At 37.2% G+C, this 26,673-nt stretch overlaps 2 protein-coding genes across 5 annotated transcripts in view; one reads left to right on the forward strand and one right to left on the reverse strand.

Annotated features, from left to right (window-relative positions):
* LOC134531178 (apoptosis-resistant E3 ubiquitin protein ligase 1) overlaps positions 1-26,673 on the reverse strand; it is a 404,465-nt gene that overhangs the window by 275,845 nt on the left and 101,947 nt on the right. The window lies entirely within an intron of this gene.
* Positions 15,175-19,797, forward strand: LOC134531177 (uncharacterized). Its single transcript, XM_063366810.1, has 2 exons — positions 15,175-15,245; positions 16,211-19,797. Exons 1-2 carry the CDS (start codon positions 15,200-15,202, stop codon positions 17,377-17,379), a joined length of 1,215 nt encoding a protein of 404 aa, XP_063222880.1. The 5' UTR covers positions 15,175-15,199; the 3' UTR covers positions 17,380-19,797.

A 26,673-nucleotide genomic window follows, 5' to 3' on the forward strand; every position in this document is an offset into this window, starting at 1 on the left:
TTGTTCGCCAACATTTATAAAATCCATCCACGCTACATGAAATTTCTGTAATTGTATTCATCATTGATCGTTTGTTATTTACATTTTGCTGAATCTTCGTAGATATTACTAATCAAAATGGCTGCGATCACATTAGTACCACCAAGTGTCGACGGGTGGTGTGAGCAATAAAAATATTCGGGTGCCATCCCTCTACACTGTGGCTGCATTTGCTAAGGGCTGTAGGGATGTGTACGCATTGGACGCATCCCCGTGTCTTCAGATAAAAGCCCGTGTCTTGGAAGATTCTCGGGCCTTCCGACTGTGTCGCGCAAACATGGCCCCCGTCCGCTGCCTGCGGGCAGATAACAAACCTACATGTGGTGGTGTGCGTTTCGTTATAATCCTCTAGTCGAGTGAACCACGGTGTCAATCAACGACCTCAAAGGGCAAGCACACTTACGAATAGTTAATGCGATTGTTGAATACACTACGCTTCAGTAAAAACATGTATAGTATGATTCACTGATAGGTGAAATATTTATTTTGCATTTAATTATCTCATTTCAAACATTTAAAGATACAGTATAACATTTTGTGTCGCCAATGTTGCTAAACATGTGCATCTCCAATGATGACATGAAACCATAGACTAACAAAACTACAACACTAACAGTTACTAACCTCAAATCTTGTTTAACGTAAACTCAAATCTTTATATATATATATTTCTTGTGTGCGTGTGTATGTCACTGAACTCCTCCTAGACGGCTGGACCGATTTTGATGAAATTTTGTGTGTGAGTTCACGGGGATTCGAGGATGGTTTAGATTCACAATTGGATATTTTATCTCGATTCTGAGTTAATAAAAACTACAAAAAACACGCTTTAAAAGCAATAATTGCAACGCATTATTAGAAGCCATTAAGTTTTGCTATTGTAAGGAACTAAGTAGAGAGTAAGAAAAAAATAAAGATCCTGACAGTTTATAGCGTCGCCATATTTGTTTCAATTTTCAATACCCTTTTTGTATATTACAATTTAAATTGCAGAAAAAAAATCATGTTTCATAGCCACACAAATAGTGAGGATGGTTTAGATTCACAATTAGATATTTTATCTCGATTCTGAGTTAATAAAAACTAAAAAAAACACGCTTTAAAAGCAAAAATTGCAACACATTATTAGAAGCCATTAAGTTTTGCTATTGTAAGGAACTAAGTAGAGAGTAAGAAAAAAATAAATATCCTGACAGTTTATAGTGTCGCCATATTTGTTTCAATTTTCAATACCCTTTTTGTATATTACAATTTAAATTGTAGAAAAAAATCATGTTTCATAGCCACACAAATAGAGTGTGTGTGTCATTTCTCTATGTCCACGAGGTCTCGCCGCGTCAATTTTCTCCTTGGAGCGAACCCGTTCGCTTAATTAAATAAACAGCTTTTACCGTTGAATGATTTCATGATTTATTTAATGAAAATATGCTCTCATAAAATAATTAGTTAGATAGACATTCAATAGGTGTCTTTCTCTCACTCTCTCTCTGAAATGTATGTAGCTTGCTCGCGGGTCAGTGATGCAGACAATCTTTACATTCTAGCTCGAGACGGAAAAAACAGTAAATGTGGTTTTCAAAAACATTTTATGAAGTGTCTTCCCGTCATTACATTTGAAAGTAGAAACATATTTACTCAAAATTTAGGTAGAAACATATTTTTATTGCAAAGACTGAAATAGAGGTGAGAAAAATTATCATTTGTGAACATAAGAAAACTACTACAACTGTATCAACTGTTATGTTATAATGTTTAAATTTCTAAATGGTGCAAGATAATACAAAATTCCATGCGGAAAAAGTCGTGGGCAGCAGATACGTATAGTTATAGGTGTGGGGCTATGCATGCTGATTTTTCATATACTGCATGGATGCGAACATGTAAGAATAATCTATCTATCTTACTATAGTAAAACAGTACTTTTTCTGTCTGTCTGTTTGTACGCGATTTTGATGAAATTTTGTGTGTGAGTTCACGGGGATTCGAGGATGGTTTAGATTCACAATTGGATATTTTATCTCGATTCTGAGTTAAGAAAAACTAAAAATACACGCTTTAAAAGCAAAAAAATAAGCATTGTTGATAATTAGCCTCCATGGCAACGGGCTTTTGCATTGTTGTTGCCTTCTGCGTAACCATGGGAAAGGTTTTTGGTAACGGCAGTGGCGTGCCCAAGAGGAGGGGTATGTATAATGAGAAGATACAAAATGTCCAGCGTAGAAATACTTACCGCCATATCCATATCTCACAAAAAGTACATTTGGGCAGGACAATTCTGTCGGGTCCGCTAGAAAGATATATAGAGAGATAGAGATATAAATAGAAAGATAGAGAGAGTTATAGAGATATACATAGAGAGATAGAGAATTATAGTGATAAAGAGAGATGCTTAGTATACGTTTAAAAAATTACAAAAAAAATTGATTGAGGCATTGCAACGCATGCCGGGCATTATCTAGTTTAAATATATTATGCTACCTATCATACTCAAAAATTTTGACGTGATAACGTCTAATAAATCGATATACGCCGGCTGCACGCACAAAAAAGTGTCCCGTTACGAACATTGTCCCGTTTCGCTGTGTCCCGTTACGCTCATTTTGTATTGCTCTTTGCTAACCTGAACCTCCTAGCTTTGCGACCGAGTCCGTGGCGTAATTCTGTTTTCATGCATTTCAAAGTAACATTTTCATTGCTATTTGCTAACCCGTTCCTCCTAGCATTGCTGCAGAGTCCGTGGCGCAAATATATTATTTTTTACTGCATCTTGGTGTTGGGTAAGCCATTTTCCTTCACATCATTCTTGAAACACTCCCATTCGTTTCCTACTTTTCCTATTATCGTCCTATCCTTAACAGAATAACACAGATTGGAAGAAGTTAAACAGCAAACATGTATAAAAGTTATAGTTAAAATAATCACTTCGTTAAAGTAATAAACATATTTGAATTAATGAGTGCAAATAAAAGTAAATTTATCAATTAAATTGTAGATTTCATTTCACTCCTTCTTTGAATCCATACAAAATAGTGATAATTCAATAAAAATTATTCAATTTTATTCATAAAAGTATGCAATCATTTCATAAATGTTTTGTTATGACGAAGTCACGTTAAACTTTCGTCTGTAAAGTCCCAATTTCTTAAAGAACATCGAATACTACATTTTTACACTATTTAATACTTACTATAGTTAAATTACATCATTAACCTCTTATTCGCGTAATACCAGAAACTGATACTCCCGTGGGATATAACGTAGCACAGGTGCGATAAATACCATTCGAAATACGTGATCGTACTCAAATGTTACGGTGCATACCGTCACAACTCACGTCATCAATTATTATCAGAGTTTGACGAAAACGTTGTGTTCGCACTCAAGTAGCTTCTTCCTGCGGTCATCTCCACGATCTCCGTTGCTTTCCGTGTCTTATATCGCATAAAGTGTGTTCGTTGTCGCCCCGCAGGGAACCTAAGTTCACAAAGACAAAGGAAATCTTTATAGTATTAACTTCTAATGAATTCCAACAAGATGGGCAGCAATTTTATAAAATTCCTTGTCGAAAATTACGTCCAAAAAAGGGTTTAGAATGTTTTTTTTTTTTTCATTTAATTGGAGCCGTTTCTTTATATAGTTTAAAATTTCGCTATGTCAATCGATCGATTCGATAGTCGACATAGCTGCTACGGCAGAAGATTCTAGTGGCGGGTGCGGGAACTACGTGTGATTCGCGCCAATAAATAATGTAGCTGAAAATTTTATCACGCTCTGGATTATTTTAAAGAATTACGACGTTAAATTTAGTGTCCTAGTTTCGTATTATGCGTGTATTTGCAGCATGAGAACACATGAATTAGCTCGTTACCGAGGTACTGGCGAGTACTGAAACACTTTGCCGGAACATGTATTCATGTAAAGTGCAACTCGCAACACGGCGTGCCGACTGTCAGCAGAGGCTCCCTCGAGACTGCTGTCCGCGGTCTCCTAGCCACGCGGCCCACACGTGACAGCAGCACAGGGGAGGGAGACTCCGCCCCTGGACGCGGGCTCGCCCTGTAGCCATGGCAACAGCCCGCCAGCCAGTTGGGCGCCACTCAACAGGCGGGGTATGGCCACTAAACTAGCCGTGCGGTTCACAAATGCCAGCATCAGAATTAAGTTTTAAATGTACGGAAAACATACAAAATTTCGTAAACATAATAACATGAAAAAAAAGAAATTTTACAAACATTCTTAGTTATGAATTTATGGAATTGTGCCATGGCAAAATATAATGCTTTTGAATAATTAATTAATAATCAAAATAATAATAAAAATCTTAAATATTTATATGGTAAATATTCCTATCAAAGAACAACCACAAAAAATCAAGGTTGCCAATATTTACTTTCAAATAGTTAACGATTATTAGTTTGTTAGGTTGTCTATGCATACCGCACAAAGCAGAGAATTGACATTGAATTGACATTTGACCACATGCGAAACATATCGATGCCAAAGATTCCAGTGCAAAGCTGACTGTTCTTGTATTTTCAGTGCACAACCTTTAAGACCAGCGAGACTATTTTACATTTACCACGAAGGACAGACCAAGAAGGGACCGAACGAGGTATGAAGAGTCCTACTTGACTACGTGAAAAACTTTATCCCTAACTTATTAACGACTTGTATTGACATTTAGTGTGCCCCCCCTCCCCCCTCGAGGACCAACAAAATTGGTAGTTTTTGAACTTTGAATAATATTTAAAGAAGTAAGCAATTTTATTCACAATAGGGTCGAACATAACTGGCAGGCTAAACAACTCATTCCACATGTTATACCGTCCTTATTTATAATTTGAAGAATTCGAAGTGTGCTTGGTTTCAGTGAACCAAACAACCATCAAGTCCGGCGCCTTATTACAAAGATCAAATTTTAAAAATTAAGAAACAGGCGCAATTCCTATCATGTGTGCCAGAAGTATACAAATGTTCCCCCCGAGAGGACAGGCTTCAGGCTGTGGAGCATCACGTCGGTCCGCCATCTTGGATTGTGACGTCACGAAGGACATCTTGGATGACTTTGACCTTGACCTTTGTCTTTCAACTTCATAATTTGCCACAAATGACTCAAAAATTGCCCAAATTTGCTCAAAATACGCCAAAATGTTGCTCAACCTACAATTGGAATGCATCTTCATTTTTAGTGACCACCTTAAAAAAAGCACACCAAAAATTTTATTTTGGGAATGCATTTACACACATACAGATGTTACTTCAAAGTCGTAAAACTATACATGTTCGATCATTAGACTTCAGTAAGGTATGTCTACAACAGTGATTGTTTTCTTGTGACTGGCAGCCGTCTGCCCTATTTGACCGGGCCATTCAGGACGCGTTTGCTTCCGCGCTGGATGGCTGTGATTGGTGTGCTGACAAGTATACACGTGCCTGAAATAAACTCGGCCAACCACGAAACACAGACAAAGCTGCAAAGTTTTAATACACATCTCTGTTCTGAAAATCGTTTCGCGAAAAATGCATGGCCCTGGCCATGCGTTTAAAGACATTTTTATTTATTTCCACGGTGGAACTAGCTGACACAGTGACTGTGAGACACCGAGCTGACACAGTGACTGTGAGACACCGAGCTGACAAAGTGATTGTGATGCACCGAGCTGACACAGTGACTGTGAGACACCGAGCTGACACAGTGACTGTGAGACACCGAGCTGACAGTGACTGTGAGACACCGAGCTGACACAGTGACTGTGAGACACCGAGCTGACAAAGTGATTGTGATGCACCGAGCTGACACAGTGACTGTGAGACACCGAGCTGACAAAGTGATTGTGATGCACCGAGCTGACACAGTGACTGTGAGACACCGAGCTGACACAGTGACTGTGAGACACCGAGCTGACACATTGACTGTGAGACACCGAGCTGACACAGTGACTGTGAGACACCGAGCTGACACAGTGATTGTGAGACACCGAGTTGACACATTGGTTATGAGACACCGAGCTGACACAGTGACTGTGAGACACCGAGCTGACACATTGACTGTGAGACACCGAGCTGACACAGTGACTGTGAGACACCGAGCTGACACAGTGACTGTGAGACACCGAGCTGACACAGTGACTGTGAGACACCGAGCTGACAAAGTGATTGTGATGCACCGAGCTGACACAGTGACTGTGAGACACCGAGCTGACACAGTGACTGTGAGACACCGAGCTGACAGTGACTGTGAGACACCGAGCTGACACAGTGACTGTGAGACACCGAGCTGACAAAGTGATTGTGATGCACCGAGCTGACACAGTGACTGTGAGACACCGAGCTGACAAAGTGATTGTGATGCACCGAGCTGACACAGTGACTGTGAGACACCGAGCTGACACAGTGACTGTGAGACACCGAGCTGACACATTGACTGTGAGACACCGAGCTGACACATTGACTGTGAGACACCGAGCTGACACAGTGACTGTGAGACACCGAGCTGACACAGTGATTGTGAGACACCGAGTTGACACATTGGTTATGAGACACCGAGTTGACACAGTAGTTTTGAGACACTGAGCTGACACAGTGGTTGTAGGACACCGAACTCGGATTAAAGATGATCCTGATTCGAAACATTGTCCTGATATCTTTTTTTCCCATGGATTTCTGGAATCACCCCAGGCTAAAAATTCCAAGGTTCATTACTACATAGGTACAGGTAGGTCATGGTCGACTCCGGTTCAATATCCCTGTTGTGAATAGTTGCGTTGCCGTCTCCCAGGATGATAAGCTAATCACAAATTTATTTTTGAAAATATATTATTATCACAAAATGAAAACATGTAATACATTATACGTTCTTTTTTTTCGCAATAAATAAGTATCAAAACGGAAACCTGATAGCTGAATTATATTTTGACCAAATAAGTACACTGTCACAAATAAATACGTGATTTCCTCAGTCGTTGATAAATATAAAAGTGAAAAAAACAGAACGACAATGAGGTTTACCGCACATCGCAAAGATCCAGTGTTCCAGTCTTTAAGGGGTGAAACCCAGGTTATATCTCTAATTGGTAACATGGCGGACGTTGTCATACGTCGTTGTGATTTCCTCGGCGTGCTTTCACTTACCAAACCAAACTTACTCTGTTGCTACTTCATCTAAACGTCCCCACTCCCTTTCTCAACCAGACCTAATGGTCTTATTTTGCATGTAATATTTTTTATTTTTGCACTTTATTTGAAATAAAATCTTAATATAACCATGTTCAATTGCTTTGTAACGTGGTGAATTCTGCTCTCCATGTTACGTGACCTCGAATACGTAGCTTCGCTAGTTTTTAATTGACGTCTAAACGCCTGGTGCTGTGACTCACGGAGAAGCCTGGAGGGCAGGCGACCCGCTCAGCAACTAACAGTCCAGTCAAACCGAGCGCCGGGCGGCCGAAGTGTTCTGGGCCTAGTCGACCGCTGGTGTTTCGGGGTGTGTAAACCCCTGTCCTGGAGTGAGCCGCGGGAGGCACGCTCTGTGTGCTAGCCGAGTTCAGGGAAACAAGAATATTCCACTGTATAGCCAAGGGTGTATTTCTGTCAGTGAGGCGGGAAGAAGTGTGACGCTCGCCGGGGCTTCTAGCGCGGTGACTACTCTACGCGCGAGGCTGTGGACTGGCGCGCAGTCTTCTCGTCGTGCGTAAGACAACTATGAGATTTTAATGATAACCATAATATTATATAGCGAAGAAATTAAGAAACATGAAATGCAAGTCCTTGAGTGCTTTCAAGAATCTCTACCGGATGTTCATGCCTAAAAATTATTCCAAAAACACATGTTTTAGCCATTTTCACTATTCTAAAAATACAATTTGAAAACGAAATATGTAAACAGAACCACTCATCCACACTCAGTTATTTCTTAAATGATTTTTGTAAACAGATCTTACACACTGTATTGACAGAAACAACAGTGCCAAAAGGGGCGCGGCAGTAGCCGAAAATCACTAGACCGAAAGCCTCTAGACAGAAAGTCGTTTCCCCGAAATTTCGGTTAAATGACTTTCGGTCTAGTGCCTGCCACCCGGAAGAAGTACCACATACGAGAAATGTCAAATCTGAGGCAAGTTACACGACACAGACTATACCGTCATCTCTCGGCGGGCGGTAACTTCCACCCCTCGAATTATTAATTTTCGATACAAATTGCATTACGGCCAACAAGCGACAGTTCGGTCGAGGGGTAATTCCCCGCACCGGTACCTGGGAACACTGGCGCATACGCCCGCCACATCTGCCGCCGAAACAGAGCCGGGGGCCCAATTAACAGCTTTGTGACATGCCAGTCTATTAGGAGCTGCAGTCCGGTTCAGAGTGGAACTTTCTCAGATTAACTTATTTAGAAAGTTAGAACTTGAAACTAACATACATACAAATTTTTTTCAATGAAGAAAATATTGAAGATAACTTAATAAAACTCTATAGAAATGGGTTACATGAAGGTGTTCACACGGCATATTTAAACAGATATCATTAATTAGTTTAAGTTATTATTAAATAAATATATTAGGCTATAATTATTAAACTCTGAACTAGTTTGCTGTATGCTTTTAATTAATGATATATTTAAAACACAACTTCAAACTAAGTTTCATAAAAATTGATGTATTCAGTTGTATTCAGTTGGATAATCGAGTCTAGATCTCAATAGATTTAGGATAATGTTTGTTATAAATAAGTAAAATGTTTGCTGTTGTAATACCCGTTCCTCTCAGGAACTGTCTGGGAACAGCCTCCAAATAATTAAAAAAATTTAAAATAAAAATGTTCCGCATTTTTTTTTTGCGGCTCATTAGATGTGCTATTCCAATCTACAGATGTACAGAAAACGAAGACATTTATTCATTAAAAATATAAGGCTATACTAATAAGGAAGACCTCGCGCAAAATGCATTTGAACACAACCACAAAACATAGAGAAATACTTACCTACAGATTCGTAAAAGTTGTGTACAAAAAAAATTACATGCGCCAACATTTTTAACACTATCATATTTTAAGAAGTACATATATACTTATAATACTGCACAAAAATGATATCAACTTTAAAATCAGTATATATCCAACAGGAGAAATAACTCGTAAATAATACCACACGACGGCCTTTTAAACATTTACGACTAAAAATTTATACAATTTTACTGATATAATTTTTTTAATATATAAAATAAAGACTGAATTGTGGCCTATAAATAACCCGGGAAATGACTCGGGGGAAATCTTATCACGACGGCCTTATAGACATTAACAATAAAACATTTAAACAACATTGTTTTACTAACACATGTCCTAAATATGGCCCCGGTATTAATTTAAATATCACACTATCCATTTTTGCGGCCAACTTTCTTGCTCTAGCAACAGTCTTAAATGGGAGGAAAGGCTGTCTTTTTTTGTCCGAGAAGGAAAATTACAGTGACGTCTTTCTTAGTAGTTATTTGGGAATTCCACTTCAAAAAAACAATTCCGTACAGCGCACGCGCAAATAATCCGTCACGCACCGCAGACAAATAGCTGACGGCTGCCACGGAGCTAGGGCACTCCTCTGTAGCTGGAGCCGCAGGACTCGGCTATTCTGCGCCGCCGAGGCCGGGCGCGCACGGCGCACAGTTGCGGCCAATGCACACTCACCACCGCGAGCCTTAGCGCGGGGGGCTCAGTATATGTGCTTAATGAAGCACCCCCTCAGCAGACTCTCGTCTGACTGATAAAGGGATAACATCATCGCCCGTGAGGGCCGCGGGGCCCGAATGCCGCAACTTGGCATCGAACTCCGCGACCCTTTAGGAGTACCAGGTGGCTTACTGCCGACCCATAACCTCCTGTTTTGCCTAATGTGTTTTCGGTTTTGGCTTTTCTGTGAATAACTTTTAAATAAGCTGCGAAGCTGTGTTTTGTTGCAAATGACCTGGTATAATCTACTTTAATTTCGTGTGGTGACTCTACTTTAAACTCGTGTGTTGTCCAGCCCTCCCTTTAAGTTTAAAATTTAAATTCAAAGGGGGGGGGGGAAGGGGGTGAATATTTATTTAAGCTGAGCAGTTGGTCTTAGCTGTTCAGTTTGTTTTGATTTATATGTTGTTATTTAATAACGTGTTGATTTATTTATTTGCGTGTGGGCAAAGGCTGGACTGATTTACTGTGTTTGCTAGTGTGTTGTGTGTGTGGCGAGGTTCCTAGACCGTGGGCTGCTGACCCCCTCCCTTTAACGGGAAGAGGGGCTAGGCCGGCGGAGGGGACGAGTCCCCTCTGCCCACGGCTGGCTCGGTGTGTACCTAGCGCGGCTCAGCACCGCAGTTAACATTTCTGCCAACTGCAGCACCGCGCCGCGCGGAGTAGACTGCAGCTCGGTGGGGCCCCAGGCCCTGGGGAGCTGCTGTCTGGTGTGAGCTGGTTCAGCTGCTAGGTGGGCGCCTCTGATGGTGAGGCCGGCCTCCAGCAGGCGAGTGGCCTCCTGTACAGTGGTGAAGGCCACTCTGTAGAGGCCGGTGAGGCGCCCTGTTGCCCTGCTGCAGACGCGCCAGCACCTGGTCGGCTTGTGGCCGGCCGAGCGCCAGGCTGCGTCGACTTCTTCTGCAGGTGCCCCGGCCCCCCTGCCGCCCCTGAGGACGACAAAGTGCCAGGGCGCGCGGCGATCTTGTGTGCGCTGACTGGGCTGCTCCTGTGCTGGCTGCCGCGCCGATTTCCCCGCAGCCGAGGCCGCCTTGGGGGCAGTCTGTGTAGCTGCAGAAGCTACCGGCGGTGGCAGCAGTGGAGAGAATCCTTGTGCCACATGAAGAGCTGCAGTGGTGCTCTTCTGAGCTGTGACAACAGCTGCTTGGGTGCCAGATTCCCGGCACTTGGCTGGGGCGGGCGTCTGGCTCCACTGGTGCCGACTCCGCATAGCTGGGACAGTCTGGCAGCTGCTGTGGCGCAGCTCTGGGGCAGGCTGCGGGGGCGCAGACTGCGTCCAGACGTCCCGTGTCTCTGGTGGTGCTGGTGCTGCTGGGGCGGGCTCTGGTGTTGTTCGCCCGCTTTCATTTGCCTCCTCTACCAGCAGCATCATTTCGTAGATGGCCCACGAGGTGTATTTTGCAGGCGATTCGCTGCACGATGCGCGCAAGCGAACAGCCTGCTCTTCTAGGTGCAGCTGAGGCTGCTGCTCTTGCGCGAAATCTTCCAGATCCCACATCTGCTGCGCGGACCACACGTAAATTGTGGCCCTGTTCCGGTCCTCCGGACATGGCCGCAAGTGCGCCCCGCACAATGATTGGTCCGCCTCGATTCGCTCGCCTAGGTCCGCAGGGAGTGCCCTCACAGAGTGCAACTCCGCTGCGAAAAACGGGGTCTTGACCTCAAGGGCGATTCCGCGCTCGTATCGTTCATTGTAAGTGATGCGCCTAGGCATGGCTCTGGTGTATGCAGGACAGGTCCGCATCGTCCAGAGGCTCGGGCAGGAATGAGCAGGGGGTAGCAACTCAAATGTCCGACAAGGTTCCTTGATGTAACTACGCTTGGCATTCACAGATGGAGCTAGTGATCCGGAGTTAATTTTTGGTACAAAAATAGATAGCGCTAAAGAAACTTAATTTTTAGTAAACAAGTTGTTTATAATTTATTTAACAATTATTAAATTATGTTAATTCATGTTTCGTATTTTAAAAAATATATTTTTAATTTCGTTATATAAAAACGAACATTATAGAACATTTTAAAAAATTAAATGAAAATGAATTTATTGTTGGTAATGGCGTGTCTCGTGTGCGTTCGACAAATGTTTATATTGTGAGGAGAGTGAATCTTTAACCGATTTCTTACTTTTTTGATAACAATTTTGTTTTTGGTCGTTTTTTAATTGCGGGAGCTGAATAATGTAACTATTTTGGAGATGGCTAGAAACGCTCACCGATGCTTTGTAGAATCGTGTGGAAATAGCACATTCGTAAATCCAGATGTGGTTGTGCACCGTTTTCCAAGATCTTCTGATCAGTGAGTATTCCTAGTTTTATGAAAAGTTTTACAAGTGAAATAAGTAAAAACTATAATAATATGTATAGTACATTCATGGGAAACATCTTAGACGCATTCGGCACGCCCTTTGTTATGTGGCCCTGGTGTGCTTGCAAATAACTTGTTACTATAATAACCTTAAAATCCATACCTATCGCGTTTTCCGTTCGCTCTGTTTACCTAAGCGATAATTATCTAGTTTAGCCCCTATTCATTAAAAAAATATATTAAAAATTCGGAAACATTTCAAATTATTAATATAAACCTTCCTGAATGTATTGCAAACGGCGGAGATAAATTCCTACCATTGACAGTGGTACTATATGGGGAAGGTTATAGCGAAGTACAGAATTGTACAGAATGCCGATTTGAGGGCAACCGAGACTATCAGATTAATTGTTATATAGGCTTTCGTTCGTTTGGCAGTCTACTAGGAAAGTCTGTTGCTTATATGTTGAAAAATTAAATTAAATTAAATATTAAACAATCCACATAGCAATAAAGTTTAAGCAGACCATCCTTTATATCACACATGTCACAACTGGGTGAGCTCATACCACATTTTTGTAAGAGCCTATCTTAGCCAACATATATTTCCTTAACACTGCCACTATTTTTTTTTAGTTTATAAAATTATAAAGCCATGTAGCAATATAGTGCTTAATAAAGTGTAAGCAGACCATCCTTGTGTCGCAGCTATGTCACCACCGGTGATCTTGTACCAAATTTTTGTAAGAGCTCATCTTAGCCAATGTATATTTCATTAACACTGCCACTATTTAATTAAGTGTATAATAATCAAAGCCATGTAGCAATATTGTGCTTAGTACAACAGTTTAAGCATACCATCCTTTATGTCGCACCTGTCACAGCTGGGTGAGCTCGTACCACATTTTTGTAAGAGTCCACCTTAAGAGCAAATATGTGATACATCAACACTGCCAATGCTGGATGGGACTGTATTATTCGTCACAATTCCAATAAAATATCTTTAAGTCTCAAATTCAAAAAGTTAAATGCTGTTATTGCGGAATATATTAGACTGGGTGGGAGTGTAATCTACTTTAGGATACAGAGATAAAATCATCTCAAGAAGTCTTACACTAAGTTATATACTTCCCATCAAAAAAACCACACAACAACATGTCAACTACATTGTTACTAAATAATGAAATCCTACTGAATCCCAACCTTTTTAGCTTACTCCTATAACATCATTCATTTCTCCTCCTTTTTTTAAAATGTAACACAGTTTTCTGTTTTTAATTTCACTTCCTGCATTACAGTAAATTTTCAGAGTAATAGAGCAAGTATAGGCTTACATGTAACACTTATGTTGTTTAATAGATAAGGCTATATTTTTGTTAGTACGTATAAATCAAAAATTTTAATGGTTTTTCTTTGCAGTATATCGAGTGAAAATTGTATTAATTATTAATTTGTTCTTTTCAGAATCAAGAATTGGCTCAATGCAGTCATTGAATTGGGTGGGCAAGAAATCACTCAAATTCATGATTTGGGTGTTTACCATGCTAAATATTTGTGTGCTGAACATTTTCTTTATTCAGATTATGTTTCTGCGGAAAGAAAGAAATTGAACCGAAATGCTGTACCTTCAGTTTTTGGGCATGTAATTCACCCCATAGCTAAAGTTCAACCAAAAGTTACAGAACCGCAGGTTTTTCCTAGTCAACACTGTGTGTCATCGTTGTCGCCATCATCACCACATGTACTCCCAGGCAGTGTACAGCGTGTGTATGCCAGTTCTTCAATAGGTGTGCCAATTCCTGGTATTTCTGGAAGACCTGCAGATACTTTTCTAGTACAGGAGACATCATCCACATTGATAAAATGTCCTTCCAAAGTCAGATGTAAGCTGAATGTTGGTTATAACAATGAAAGTTCTATGAATGAAGAATTGTCTGAAATACTGGCACTTCCTTTGGATACAGTGTCAAAAGAATATTTTGAAACTAAAACTACTTCAGTTCTACCGGGAGTGGAGAAGAAAAAAAAGAAACTGAGACCAACCCTTCTGAGAAATTTTGGTGTGTCTCGAGTTAGTGATTTGACACCTAAGAAAATAAAATTATTCAGAGAAGTTCAGAGCAAAACAAAGGCTCTTAAGAGGTTACGCAAAAAATACGTTGCAAAAACCCAGTTAAGTCACTTTGACAAGAGTGTTAGTTTAGAGAGCGATTTACAATTTCTGAAGCTTAGGGAAGGAATTTCTCCAGCTGCATATCAACTACTTGTTTCCCAGTTACGATGTGCAAAGAAAAACCCTAGAGGTAGACGATGGACAGTAAGAGAAAAAATAATGTACCTCACAATCTTGAAACGTAGTCCTGCAGCTTATCGTCTTCTGAAGCAAATGATTGTTCTTCCATGCAAACGAACGCTGACATCTATGCTGAATGCTGTGCCTTTCAAGTGTGGTGTGGATACGAAAGTGTTGAACGTGGTGCAGGAAATTGTAGCCTCAATGAATGAAAATGACAAATACTGTTGTTTACTGTTTGATGAAATGTCATTAAAGGAGAATATTCAGTATAGCTCTAGTGAAGACAGAATTCTTGGTTATGTTGATGACGGTGCATGTAGAACAGGAGAGCTGGCAAACCAGGCAATGGTTTTCATGGTGCGTGGTCTACGTAAACGTTGGAAGCAACCCATTGCATGTTTTTTTACCCGGAGTGGAATGAAGGGGCCAGCCCTGAAACAAGCCATTCAACAGGTGCTGGGTGCGTGTTTAGCTGTTGGGTTAAAAGTAGTGGCCACTGTATGCGACATGGGGACAAACAATGTTTCTGCTCTTAGAGGACTCGGAGCAAAGTTTCCGGACCCTGTTTTTGATTATGAAGGGCACAAAATGGTAGTATTTTTTGATCCACCACATCTCTTAAAGTGCACAAGAAACATGTTCGAAAGTCATGTTGTGAGAGGTGTGAAAGTGAGAGGAAATGTCACTGTTAGTGGAGCGGCCCGTTGGGAACATTTGCAAAGGATGTATGAAGAGGATAAGAACAACTCCATTTTCAGACTTGCCCCAAAACTTACAGATGCCCACCTCACACCTACCTCCAGTGCCCGGATGAAAGTTGCAACTGCTGCACAAGTAATGAGCCATACTGTGGCAGCAACTTTGCACAGCTTTGTCAGTAGAGGTACTATATTTTTGCCTATTTTTTCTTGTTATGTTTATAATAAAAACATTTTTCTTTTAGTTGGCAAATGACAATAAAATGAACAGTGTTGGGTAAAAGTTCTGTTTTGCATATCCGGGTGTATCCAGATATACCTTTGATCATGATGGCATGATCATTTTCACCTGATCCTTTGGTACAAAAAGCTTATTTTTTTAGCAGTGGGGAGGCGCGTAGCGTCGACGCAATAAGCACGACAGCGCGAAACATGTTGTAAAAAATAAATTATGTATAAGATAAATTACATCAGGATTTGCGCTAAGCGCGAACCACATCGGCGTTACGTGCCTCCCCACTGCTAAAAATAGGCATCATGTACCACAGGATCAGGTGTACAGGATCATGCCATGAGGATCATACCATCAGGATCACAAGGTTTATTTGGATACACAATAGCCTACGGAACTCTTACCCCCTGTTGCTTCCTAGTAATGAACAATAATTTCACACAACAAATAATTTCTTAACAGTTTTCAGGTTTCCGTACATGCAGTTTGATTTTATTATGTAGATACATAATTGCAGTGCATCCTTCACTACATTTAATGCACGGGAGACCTATGACTATCAAAACATTAATGTATATAATAATTTATTTGTTTATACATCAAATATTTTTCTGTTCATATCGGAAGTTAATTAGGATATTTTTATACATTTATGTATATAATAAATGGTGTGTGTGTGTGTGTGCGTGCGTACATGTGTGCGTGTGTCTGTCTCTCTCTCTCTCAATATATATATATATATATATATATATATATATATATATATATATATAAAAACCTATACTTTAAATTATGTAGATGTTTTATTGTCAGTTTGTCATTAATGCCAGAGCTAAATTACTTTTATTTATTTTGTAATATATTAAGTTTTTTAGACTCGCTTGTCAGTTCTTAAAGTTTTCCAATATTTTTTTCCAGATATTTTGCCAATCGAAGCTACTATTACAGCTTCATTTGTGGCAGATGTGGATGCTATCTTTGATAGCTTTAATGGAACTGAACAGTATCCACAGTCTGGCAAGCCATTGAGGTGTGCACTGTCTGCCAACAGCCCACATATTGAATTCTGGCAAGATGAAGCTAAAAGCAAAGTTCAGAAATGGGAGTTTTGCTTTGATCCAACTGCTGATCGAAGACTAAACAGAGAAAGGAAACAAAAGCCTCCACCACTAACGCCTGGTAAGCATCGTAGTTTGGTATCTCGTCCTCCTTCACAGTGGGGCTGGATTACATCTATGAATGCTGCAGTTCATGTGTGGCGTGTTTTGTCGGAAGCTGGGTTTCGGTTCCTGCAGCTTAGGAACCTTAACCAGGATGCTTTGGAAAACTTGTTTGGAGCAATTCGATCTTACTGTGGGTCTAATTATAACCCAACAATATATCAGTTCTCAGCAGCATTGAAGACAGCTGTTATCAACAGTTTGGCATTTAAAGGTTACTCTGGTAATTGTCAGGCAGATCACGCAACAGTTTTGAGTGATTTACATACTTTTCTTTTTGGACTTGAACCCTCTGATAAAAATGCTAGTTCTGGTGATGTAGTTGTGAAGCCTTGTTATGACAGTTATGTTAATGCAGTGGCAGATATTGAAAATGCAGTTCAGTGTGGAGACATATCTGTACTGCCTGATGCATATGTGGCTGGTTATATAGTCCGTAAAGTGTTGAAGAAGGTTGTGTGTGAAGAGTGCAGTAGGCTGTTAGTGGGTAGTGAAGAAGACTTTTGTAACACAGCAATATGTTTCAAAGAGTTTTCAGATACCACCAGCAGATTAACTTATCCATCACAGTGTACAGTTAAATTAGTCAGGCAATGTGCATTACTGTTTGAAGGAATTATGGCTAGTATTTCGCACTCCAATGATCTGCTAAAAACAGTATCCATTGAATTTGAAAATAAATGTGACTTTATGTGGTTGAAGGAAGGTAAATGTCAGGAACATTTGGACATCATCAAAAATTTCCTTATGAAGGGAATCTGTGAGATTTTAGTGAGGTGGTGGTGTAAGAGGGTAAACAGAAACTTAATTTCATCCAAGAAAATGAAAAAGCACTGTAGGAAAATGTCAGTTCTGTCACACAGGTAGAAATGTACAAAACAGTTCACACAAATATGTGTATATGCAGCCTAAGTCTAAAATTATGATGGGTATTTGCCCCCTGTGATTTCTCTTATTATTTCACATATTCTTTTATTCATTAGTATTATGGTAATGATAGAGACTTGTTGCAAAATTGATATACAGTGATAATAGTTAATGTATACTGTATTAAATCATATTGTTCTGTAGTAAAATTGTCACTTGAGCATTGATTGGTTGGATGTAACATAATGGCTTTTAATTATTTCTTATTCCTGTGTAGACAGCCCATTTAAAAGTGTACGAATACATTGTGTGATGATATTTTTGTGCAAATTAAGGAAGTAAATATTGTATTAGGTAGATTTAGAAGAAAGACTACCTATAGTGGCCCTTAACATGGTGTGACTTCCAGTAAATTTTTGTAAATTTTTGGTTGCATGGTTCATTGACACCAAACCCTAAATCATCTCAGAAGTTTATATATATATATGTAAATGTGTGTGTATGTATGTATCTATCACATTTTTATTGAAATGTTAACTTCTGCAAATTTTCACCAATCACTTTCAAGCTGATGCATAAAATTTAGGATTAGAAAATATTGGCAGAGTTCGATAATGGGCAAAATCCGATGTAGGTATATAAATTAGGAAGATTTATTGAAAAAAAAAAGTTTATAACTCCCGTATGACAATTATCACTTCAGTTTGCATGTAGTATAATTCATAGGAGTTATAAGAAAACTTGTCTAATAACATTTTTTTTAAATGACATAACCAAAACTGCAAGGGTGAGGGCCTTACACCTAATGTGGTTTGATATTGAGGTTATTTATGGTGGGTGCCACCACATGAATGGGCACGTGAACCCGTCTGAGACTCCTGGTCAGTGTGTTATGTGGTATGTGTGAGGTGAGATATTGACCCCCTTAATTATGCTCATTTTCAGAGACCTGGCCATCTCTAGGCATCGAGCATGCCACATTGATATAGACACATTAGGACTACAGGGTATGGTGATGCATGGCCAGTAATACAGTGTGTTGTATATAATTTGTCATAAATAGCATTTTGCAATAATGTTCATTAATTAACTGCGAGCTACTTTGTTCCCATGGAATTAATTGATTAAATACATTTTAAACCATCTTTATTTTGTTTCCAAAGATAAATTTTTTACTACTACTTATTATTGCAAGGGATGAAAAATAGTGTTTGAAGGTCAACAATAAAAATTCATAACTACCTTATTACGCATAATAGGAAAATTATTCAAAGCTCATAAAAGCTGGATGCATAAAATTTTAAATATTCAAAACATTTCCTCTACATGGAATATGAGAAAATGTTTTAGCAATCATTATGGAATATTAGACAATATGATATGTCTATTACATTTTCAAGAGGTTTATAGAAGTTTTCATAACTATTCCAGAATAAATAGGTGCCTGTAGGCTGTGGTCAAATGTTTTTTTTAATCTACTCAATTTCTTAGTGAATTCTAACCTTAAAACTTTTATAACTCAATATATGGTGTTACAAAATGTCAATACTTTAGCATACTCATAATGTATTACAACCGTTTATTTTATTTATTTATTTCATTTCGTTCAGTCGATCCCATATGGAGGTATTCCAGGGATACAGAACATGTCAGAGGTCACTGAGACATATACATATATACATACAATATTGTTACAATTGTCAGTTTTTGTATGTATATTTTTGAGGGATATTTTACAAACCCCCCTTTATTTTTTAATTTACATTTTGGTTTTTTTTTTTTTTAGTGGCTGCATTTTTTGTTCCCACTTAATGTTTAAATATTTCCATTTCTTGTTTAGTAATCAGGTGTGTTGTATTTTTTTGGGGCTATGGCTAAAATGTTACATGCTTTAACTGAAGTGTTTGTTTTTATCAGTATATCATGCTTTTAAATAAAATTGGGATACATGTTTAATAAAAAAAAAGTTTTACAGGTTTCTCAACCTCGTTGAAATTCCTTGAATTTTGCCTGTCATGTCAAAGCCTGGAAAATTCCTACAACTACTCGAGTGTATGGTCTTTAATGTTAATAGAGAAAATCACAAAATGTTACTGTTTTTTACTAATTAAAAATTATTTTTGTTTGTACTATTAAATGATCATTGAAACCAGTATCATTAGTACTGGAATAGTTTTAACCAACTGATAGACAAAACCTCACCAACTCTGTATTGTATATATGATAAATCTAATGTATTTGAATGCTGTTCATGATCCATGTAAAATGCTCAATGCCTTAATTACTTAAAAGTTATTAATGTGCAAGGACCTGAAGTTTTGAATAAAATAATTAAATATAATTAAATACCTAGCATTTGTTTTGGAAGAGCATTATGTATAATATGGAAATAAAATCAACCATTTTAGTGGAAGTAAATGACTTGGTTTTTGTTTTACCCCTTACAAGCAAATTGTTTAAATCTCTATCTAAGCAAATAATAGAATTGTTTGATGTAAAAAGTCTATACATTGGATGAAATGATGATAAACTGTTAGAAATGACTAGTAAAATTATTTAATTTAAAGTCAAAAATATGTTCATACTTTTTAGAGTTTTCGTCTGTTTGTTCCGGCATCAATCAAACCTTAACAATTTTTATTAGGTGTTTTGATTAACTTAAACACTAGGATGTGTGTGTGTGTGTGTGTATATATATACACACACACTTAAAGAATTCCACCTCTTAAGGGTAGAAAAAGTGGTTTATGGTTATAATTTTATTAATCGTAGCTCATAATCATATTATATGCATTTCTCGGAATTAGACTCCTGAGTTAATAAGCTGTTAGTTGGGTTTTATTATAAAAATTTAATCTGTTAAAGTAATCAAGCTAACTACTCGCTGAAATTCTACTGTAAAGGAGTGAAAAGATTTTGATTGGTTACAGTAAATTAATTTATATGCTAATACAATGAAACCTTCTTAAATATATAGCCAATGACAAATAAACATAAATAAATTTTTTAAGTTGTAACACAGACAAATATTAGTTTTAGAAAATATTACAGACCAAACTTAATCAGATTATAGTAATTTGGCAAGAAATATTTTAATTACTAAATGTAAGTTGGTTAATTTTAAATATTTTAACTTTCACACTTTGGTTTTATTTTGTTAATAGATTCTGCCATATTTATGTAATCTGTTGTAAATTTTCAAACAGCCATTTCTGTTGCGCAAAAAATGGAGAGGGGTGAAAATTGTAGGAACTTGTAGTTTTTCTGAGCATATGTATGACCAAAATAAAAGTTAAGGTATCTGTAATAGGTGAAATTGTGTAATTTTTTGGGGATCACTATATAATATTAATTACAATGAGTATTTCACATGTTTCACTATTTTTCAACCTGGCTACTTAATGAAGTAAAAATGAGGTAAGTGTATGTTCATCAAGGTAACATAATATGTAGAGGACACGAAATTGGGGACGTAATCTAAATTAAAAACTTAATTACTTGCAGATCATTGCATTATATCAAACAGTTTACAAATTGATAGTCTCACATATATTATTATCTCCTGATATTTTATAATGGCTTTTTATTTATGAGTAATACTTGTAATTAATTATTTTCTTATAATAAGAAAATAATAGCAATACCCTGCACTATACAATGAAGATGTATATTTTAAGGTGGCTGTATAATTAAAACAAGTACTTAGGTAAAACATTTAAAAAATTTTTTTGCATGATAATATGTTACCTGCTTTGAAAACAGACTGGTTGTTTCTCTGCTTTTGTACACAATAAATACAAATAGGTTATAAAGAAGGAGAAAAATTTAAACTCAAAGAAAAATTATACAAACCAGTAATTCCAAGTTTTATTTGTTTCAATGTTGCTGTAGTGCTGGTATTGTATGTCAAACCTATTAAATATACGTTTATTTTGTTTATTGCCCTCTCTAGATAGCCTATTTTAAAAATAAAAACATCAGTTAATATTTACATATAAGAACAGTATATTCGAAAAACCCGCCACGACCGAGCGTGGTTCACGTAGTTCCGGTAGTCGCCACTGGGAGCGCTGATGTTTGCCTTTTGTCTAAATAGTTTGTGGTACAATCACAGATGGCAGCACGTGTCGCCTTTAAAGTCGGAACCGTGTATTATCTATGACTTACCGGTCTCCCCGTATAGATTGTCTCTGGGAATGAGCCTTAGCGCGGTCTGAGCTACCGTGACATCGCTCCGCGCACCTCCCGTCACAAGCGTCTGCACCGCTCCCCCTCCCCCACTGGCGGGGTGCAGGCAGCTACCTGCTCCGGGACACTTGCTGACGTATTATTCACTCGTCAAGTTACAAACTTCCTTCCAGTCTATAATGAACTGTCTAATCATTCATTACGTTTCGAAAACTTAAAATAAATTCAAAGTTACAAAAAAAAATATACAAATAATTAGCCATCTTAAAAACTATTACCAACTGTTATCGAAACTCTCCAGAGTGCAACTATAAGGCCATGAAATTAAATATGGTTAACCTAAAAACCAAACTGCATTTAAATTACTTATTTAAAAATCACAAAATACAATATTAAACTTAAGTAAATGTATAAAGTTTAAACGTAAAAAAAAATATCACAGTTTACAAACTGGCACTGTCCATGACACAGCACTGTATACTTTTTTGTAATGTGATGATTATTAATGAATTTATTGCGTAATATGTCACTAAAAGTGTAACATTTTATGCTAGTGTTTGAAAACCATTTTATAGCAAAAAAACTACACAAAACCCATAAATGAAGTTCATAAACTCTTAAACAACAAATTTGAAGCTTTTTGGGGGGTAAACACGTACGCGCAAAATTACACTCCACATTCAAAAAAAAAAAAAAAGTTTAGGAAATTTCCTATACGAAAGTAAGGTAATATTTGCGAATATTGAATGAAAAACATATTTTACCATACTTAAAAAGAAATATTACGGCATTGTACGTTGCTGTGTTGTCCAAGGTTGTTTGTCTGTATTTATTGTTCTTGTCACGACTGTCTCGTCAGCCCACTGGGTTAGTCTGTGCTGTGATATTGTTCTATTTCCTACCGCGGAGGAAGTCTCCATGCGTCTATGCATTTTACATTTGACATTGACTGGTTTTGGCTTGGTTTTCTGGGTGTGTGTTCATTTTAAAATTGTTCGATCTTTAGGTTTTCGCTATGAGACACAGACAACTATGACAGACTAGCAATGCCATATGTCCAACATAATGTTTTACATCAAAAAAAATTGCCACCAGTAAGTTTTTAAGTGCACGTATTTTAGAAATAAAAGTATCTATATGCTAAAAAAATTTACAGAAATGTTAAAAAGATTTCTCAATTATGTTTATCAGTACACAATACAATAATTGTAACCTTCACAAAAATATTGTTTCTACACTCAATAAAAGAATAAATATATAATGTAGTTATAAAATATTTAAATTAGGACCTCAGTGCTATGAATTAGTATCAACATAAATTTTAATTATGTTTCACTCTATAAAGGATTGAAATGACTTTTAAAAAGGTACCTTACCAACAACTTGGTAGTACTTTATAATCTTTTTGGTCTAATCTGCAAAGGAGGATATTGTCATAAAAAAATTTATTATAAGTTTTCTTGGAATGTGTACTTTACAAAAAAATAAATTTCGTAAGTTAAATTTTACAACTAGGGGTTTTGTCTGGTTTCTCAAAATAAGGATTTTGACAGATAAATATGATTAAATAAATTTGTCTCAAATAAATTAAAACTACGTCATAAAGTAGCTAACAGCATTGTCTTTAGACCAAAATGTTTCAGTACTGTATGTAATTAATTTATACCCTAAATCAGTAGTGTATAAAAAATGTAAAAAAAAATGTTGGAAGCTACAAGTTTAAAGTGTTAAACGTAAATATAAAGTAATGATCCTTAAGTTAATTAAGTATATTTTCTTTCTCTAAAGATTTTGTAGGGTAAAGAATAGCTTGCTGGCGTTCAAACCAAGAGCTGCAGTAGCGCATCCCGCATGTTGTGCTGGTCAATTTAATAAGTATCAAATCGGCAGAAAATTCATCACTAAAGTATAAGCCATAAAAATATAAAAACATATACAGTAATTAAATATTTTTTGAAGTTATACTTCTTTTGGCGCGTGAAATATGAGAGTGAATTTTTACGATGCGCGGACACCATACACCAAAGTTTCTAAGGATGAAAAAAAAACACACACACAAAAAATGGCACTCAACACTGGCCCAATCAATTAAAAACATGTATTTATTGTGAATATTGGTGATATAAATTGTGTTTATAAACTTTTTCAAGTGTTTTTATATAATTGAGGTTATATTACCGTGTGCAAAATTTGTTTACATAATAAATAATAAATTAGTATATAATTTAACAAACAATAGAATAAACAATCAGCAAATTGATTTTCATTATTGATTAAAATTTATCTACACTATTTTACTAAATAAAATAATTAATTTTATATACGTGTTAACTTTAATATTGAATACTGAGTATTTATTTAAAAATTTTAATTTAATTTTATATTTTACCAAACGTATTTATAATATCTCCCCAGTCCTTTTATTATTTTATTGCTATTATTATTTGAATGAAAAATTAAAGTTATGTTTTTATTACGCCAATAAGTATAACTTCTAACGTGCGTATATAAGTACACGTATAATTTTTTTTTTTTAATTTCTAGAAAGTTTATTTACAGTGATAGGAATCCTTTACAAATCACGGAATGTTCTTGCACATTCATCGTGTAATTTCCCTTTGCGTGTCAGTTATTGGGCAATTTCCCCTCACCTGTAGTGTCATTTGCTTGCCTTTCATGCATGATAATACTGCTTCAGATTTAACAGCGTACACACATCTTTAAACACAAATATATGTGCAAGCTAATTTTTATCCGAATATTATCTGAAAAATTGAAAAAAAAAAAATTTAGCGAGGAAGGAAAGAAATATCGTTTTCAGCTGCGTGCTCTTATACAAGTTGAAATGGGAATGGCGCGTTACCATACGGCTCATGAAAGATGTAACAAAACAAGATATATGAGCACAGGAACTAGGCATTTATTGCAAATAATAGCGCCGTGACGCCTCATTAAAGAAGAGCTGAAAGAGTGTACATTTACAATCAAACCATTAACTATTACGCACAAAACATGATTTGTTACTAGGTATTCCGTTCGGCCGGTCTCAGTGGCCTCAGTGCCGTGAGTGGCCTCAGTGGAGCGACCAACTGTGAGTGGTCTGGGGTCGGATTCCTAAGGAAGGCATGGATAAACATATGGGGTAATTGTTCCTTATTGCGTATCCAGTTTATATCAAAGTTCTATCATTCATAATTAAGCAATTTAATTAATATATTTTGGTTGTGGAACGTTTCGCATCACAAACACATTAAACTGATTACTTTATTTTAATATTTAACGTTAAAATACAATTGGATTTGTTACACAGAACAATTTATTATTTCTCCCTGGAACAATGTTTCTCAAAATATTATACACATTTTCAAATTCAAATTTATATTGGTGATTATACAGTTATGCATTAAAAATACAATCAATTCCTTTCTTTATTTTCATATTTTATTTTAAAATACAACTGAATACGCAATAAGGAACAATTACCATTTTAGACAGTACAGAAAAGTTAAATTGGGCTTATATCTCCTTCCCAAAGGTCAACCTGCAAAAAAGTGGCGGCGTTAAGTCCAGTTCTTAAACATGAAAAAAAAACTACCTTTAGCCAATGTTCTGCTATTCTTCAAAGATCGGTCAAAAATCTTTGTTGAACATAAGTGCATACGCATGTAGCTTTCCTGACAGCATTGAAGCAAGCTAAAAAAAAACCTATATATACATATATATAGTATTTTTAACACATACATAACCCTTATATTCAAATATCTCGTAAATAGCAAATATATTTGAGTTGATTCATTCATATAATAAATCTAAAAAGGGTGAAAACGTGTAAAAGACTAATTCAATTAAAACAGCTTCTGCATAATTTGCTCAAACTCGTGGCACAGAGATTGTACGGGTAAGAAATTTCTTAATTTGAATTTATCTCGAACGATTAATGGCAGCAATAGGGTTGTCTACATTAGAACCAAATGCCATATGAATTCAAGAAGAATTTTTTCACAGCCTAAAATGAGAAAAAAATTATCAAATGACAAAGCAGCAAAATTAAATAAAAAACACACGACAAAACAAAAAATAGTGCTCGCTTTTAGTCTACGGTAATTGTTTCTTGCATAGTGTTGTTTACGGTGCATTCACACACATGGTTCACTAAAGCATCATTGGTTACACCGAGGTGACGATTATCAGGGTGAACACACAAAACTGCAGAAACATTACCGTGACTTTTCCATGACTATCAATGAACATAATTACAAACTTATCTGACGTACTCTTTTATTTTAAAAAAACGTGTCTATTTTGCAATTTTCTGGGGAAAAAAATTAGGACAACCCAGCCTCCACCATCCCTATAGCTGTACTTTTTCAAACAAAACGTGCATGCGCTATTTTATAATGTGTATGACTATGCACTCAGCACCGTCTGGAAAAGGTGTGGGCGGGGTCTGGGTAATGGCATACCGGAGCATAACATTTCCCCCTCAAATTAATATTAGAGAAGAATTCCATAACTTTTACCGGTTTTAATATAAATTCCCTGACTTTCCTTAACCAATTTCAACTTTGCTGACTTCCACTGACTTTTAGGATGTGGGCACCCTGATAATAACACTAATACCTGATTCAACCATAAATGTCTTTGATCCCTGGCTAATGTGGTGACTCTCTGTCCCAGAGCGAGGGCGAAGGCACGTGACGGGAGACAGCAGTCGGCCATGTTCGGAGGCACGTCAGGGCTGAAACTCTAATTACCGATACTCACACATAGTTTTATGAAGTAGTTTTACACACGTCCTCTAGGTAGCAGCCTTCATAATATATTACTAACATACCTATATTGATTGTGAGAAGTAATGCATAAGCTATTATCAGGCCAACCAGTCAGTGAGAATTAATTCACTTTATTTTGGTAGCCACATATTTTGTGGTGTGGCATACCAGAAACTTTCCATATCTTACTCACTTATAGAACATGCTCTTTTTACCACAAACCCACATTAAGTGCTTCTCGCACAGTTTAAAACACGGTTTCCATGCAGTTTTTGGATTTAAACCTCCCTTTCGATTTTTTTTTATTCTGCCAGTAGTTATGGGCCCACCCAAC

This window comes from Bacillus rossius, chromosome 3, assembly GCF_032445375.1.
Source record: "Bacillus rossius redtenbacheri isolate Brsri chromosome 3, Brsri_v3, whole genome shotgun sequence".
NCBI classification, from domain to species: Eukaryota; Metazoa; Arthropoda; class Insecta; order Phasmatodea; family Bacillidae; genus Bacillus; species Bacillus rossius.

What these genes read in the sequence shown, in the direction of transcription:
- LOC134531177 (XM_063366810.1), top strand. Translation starts at nt 15,200, where the DNA reads ATGAGCCATACTGTGGCAGCAACTTTGCACAGCTTTGTCAGTAGAG. An exon ending in GCACAGCTTTGTCAGTAGAG is followed by an intron (nt 15,246 to 16,210) that starts GTACTATATTTT and finishes ATTTTTTTCCAG; the next exon opens with ATATTTTGCCAATCGAAGCT.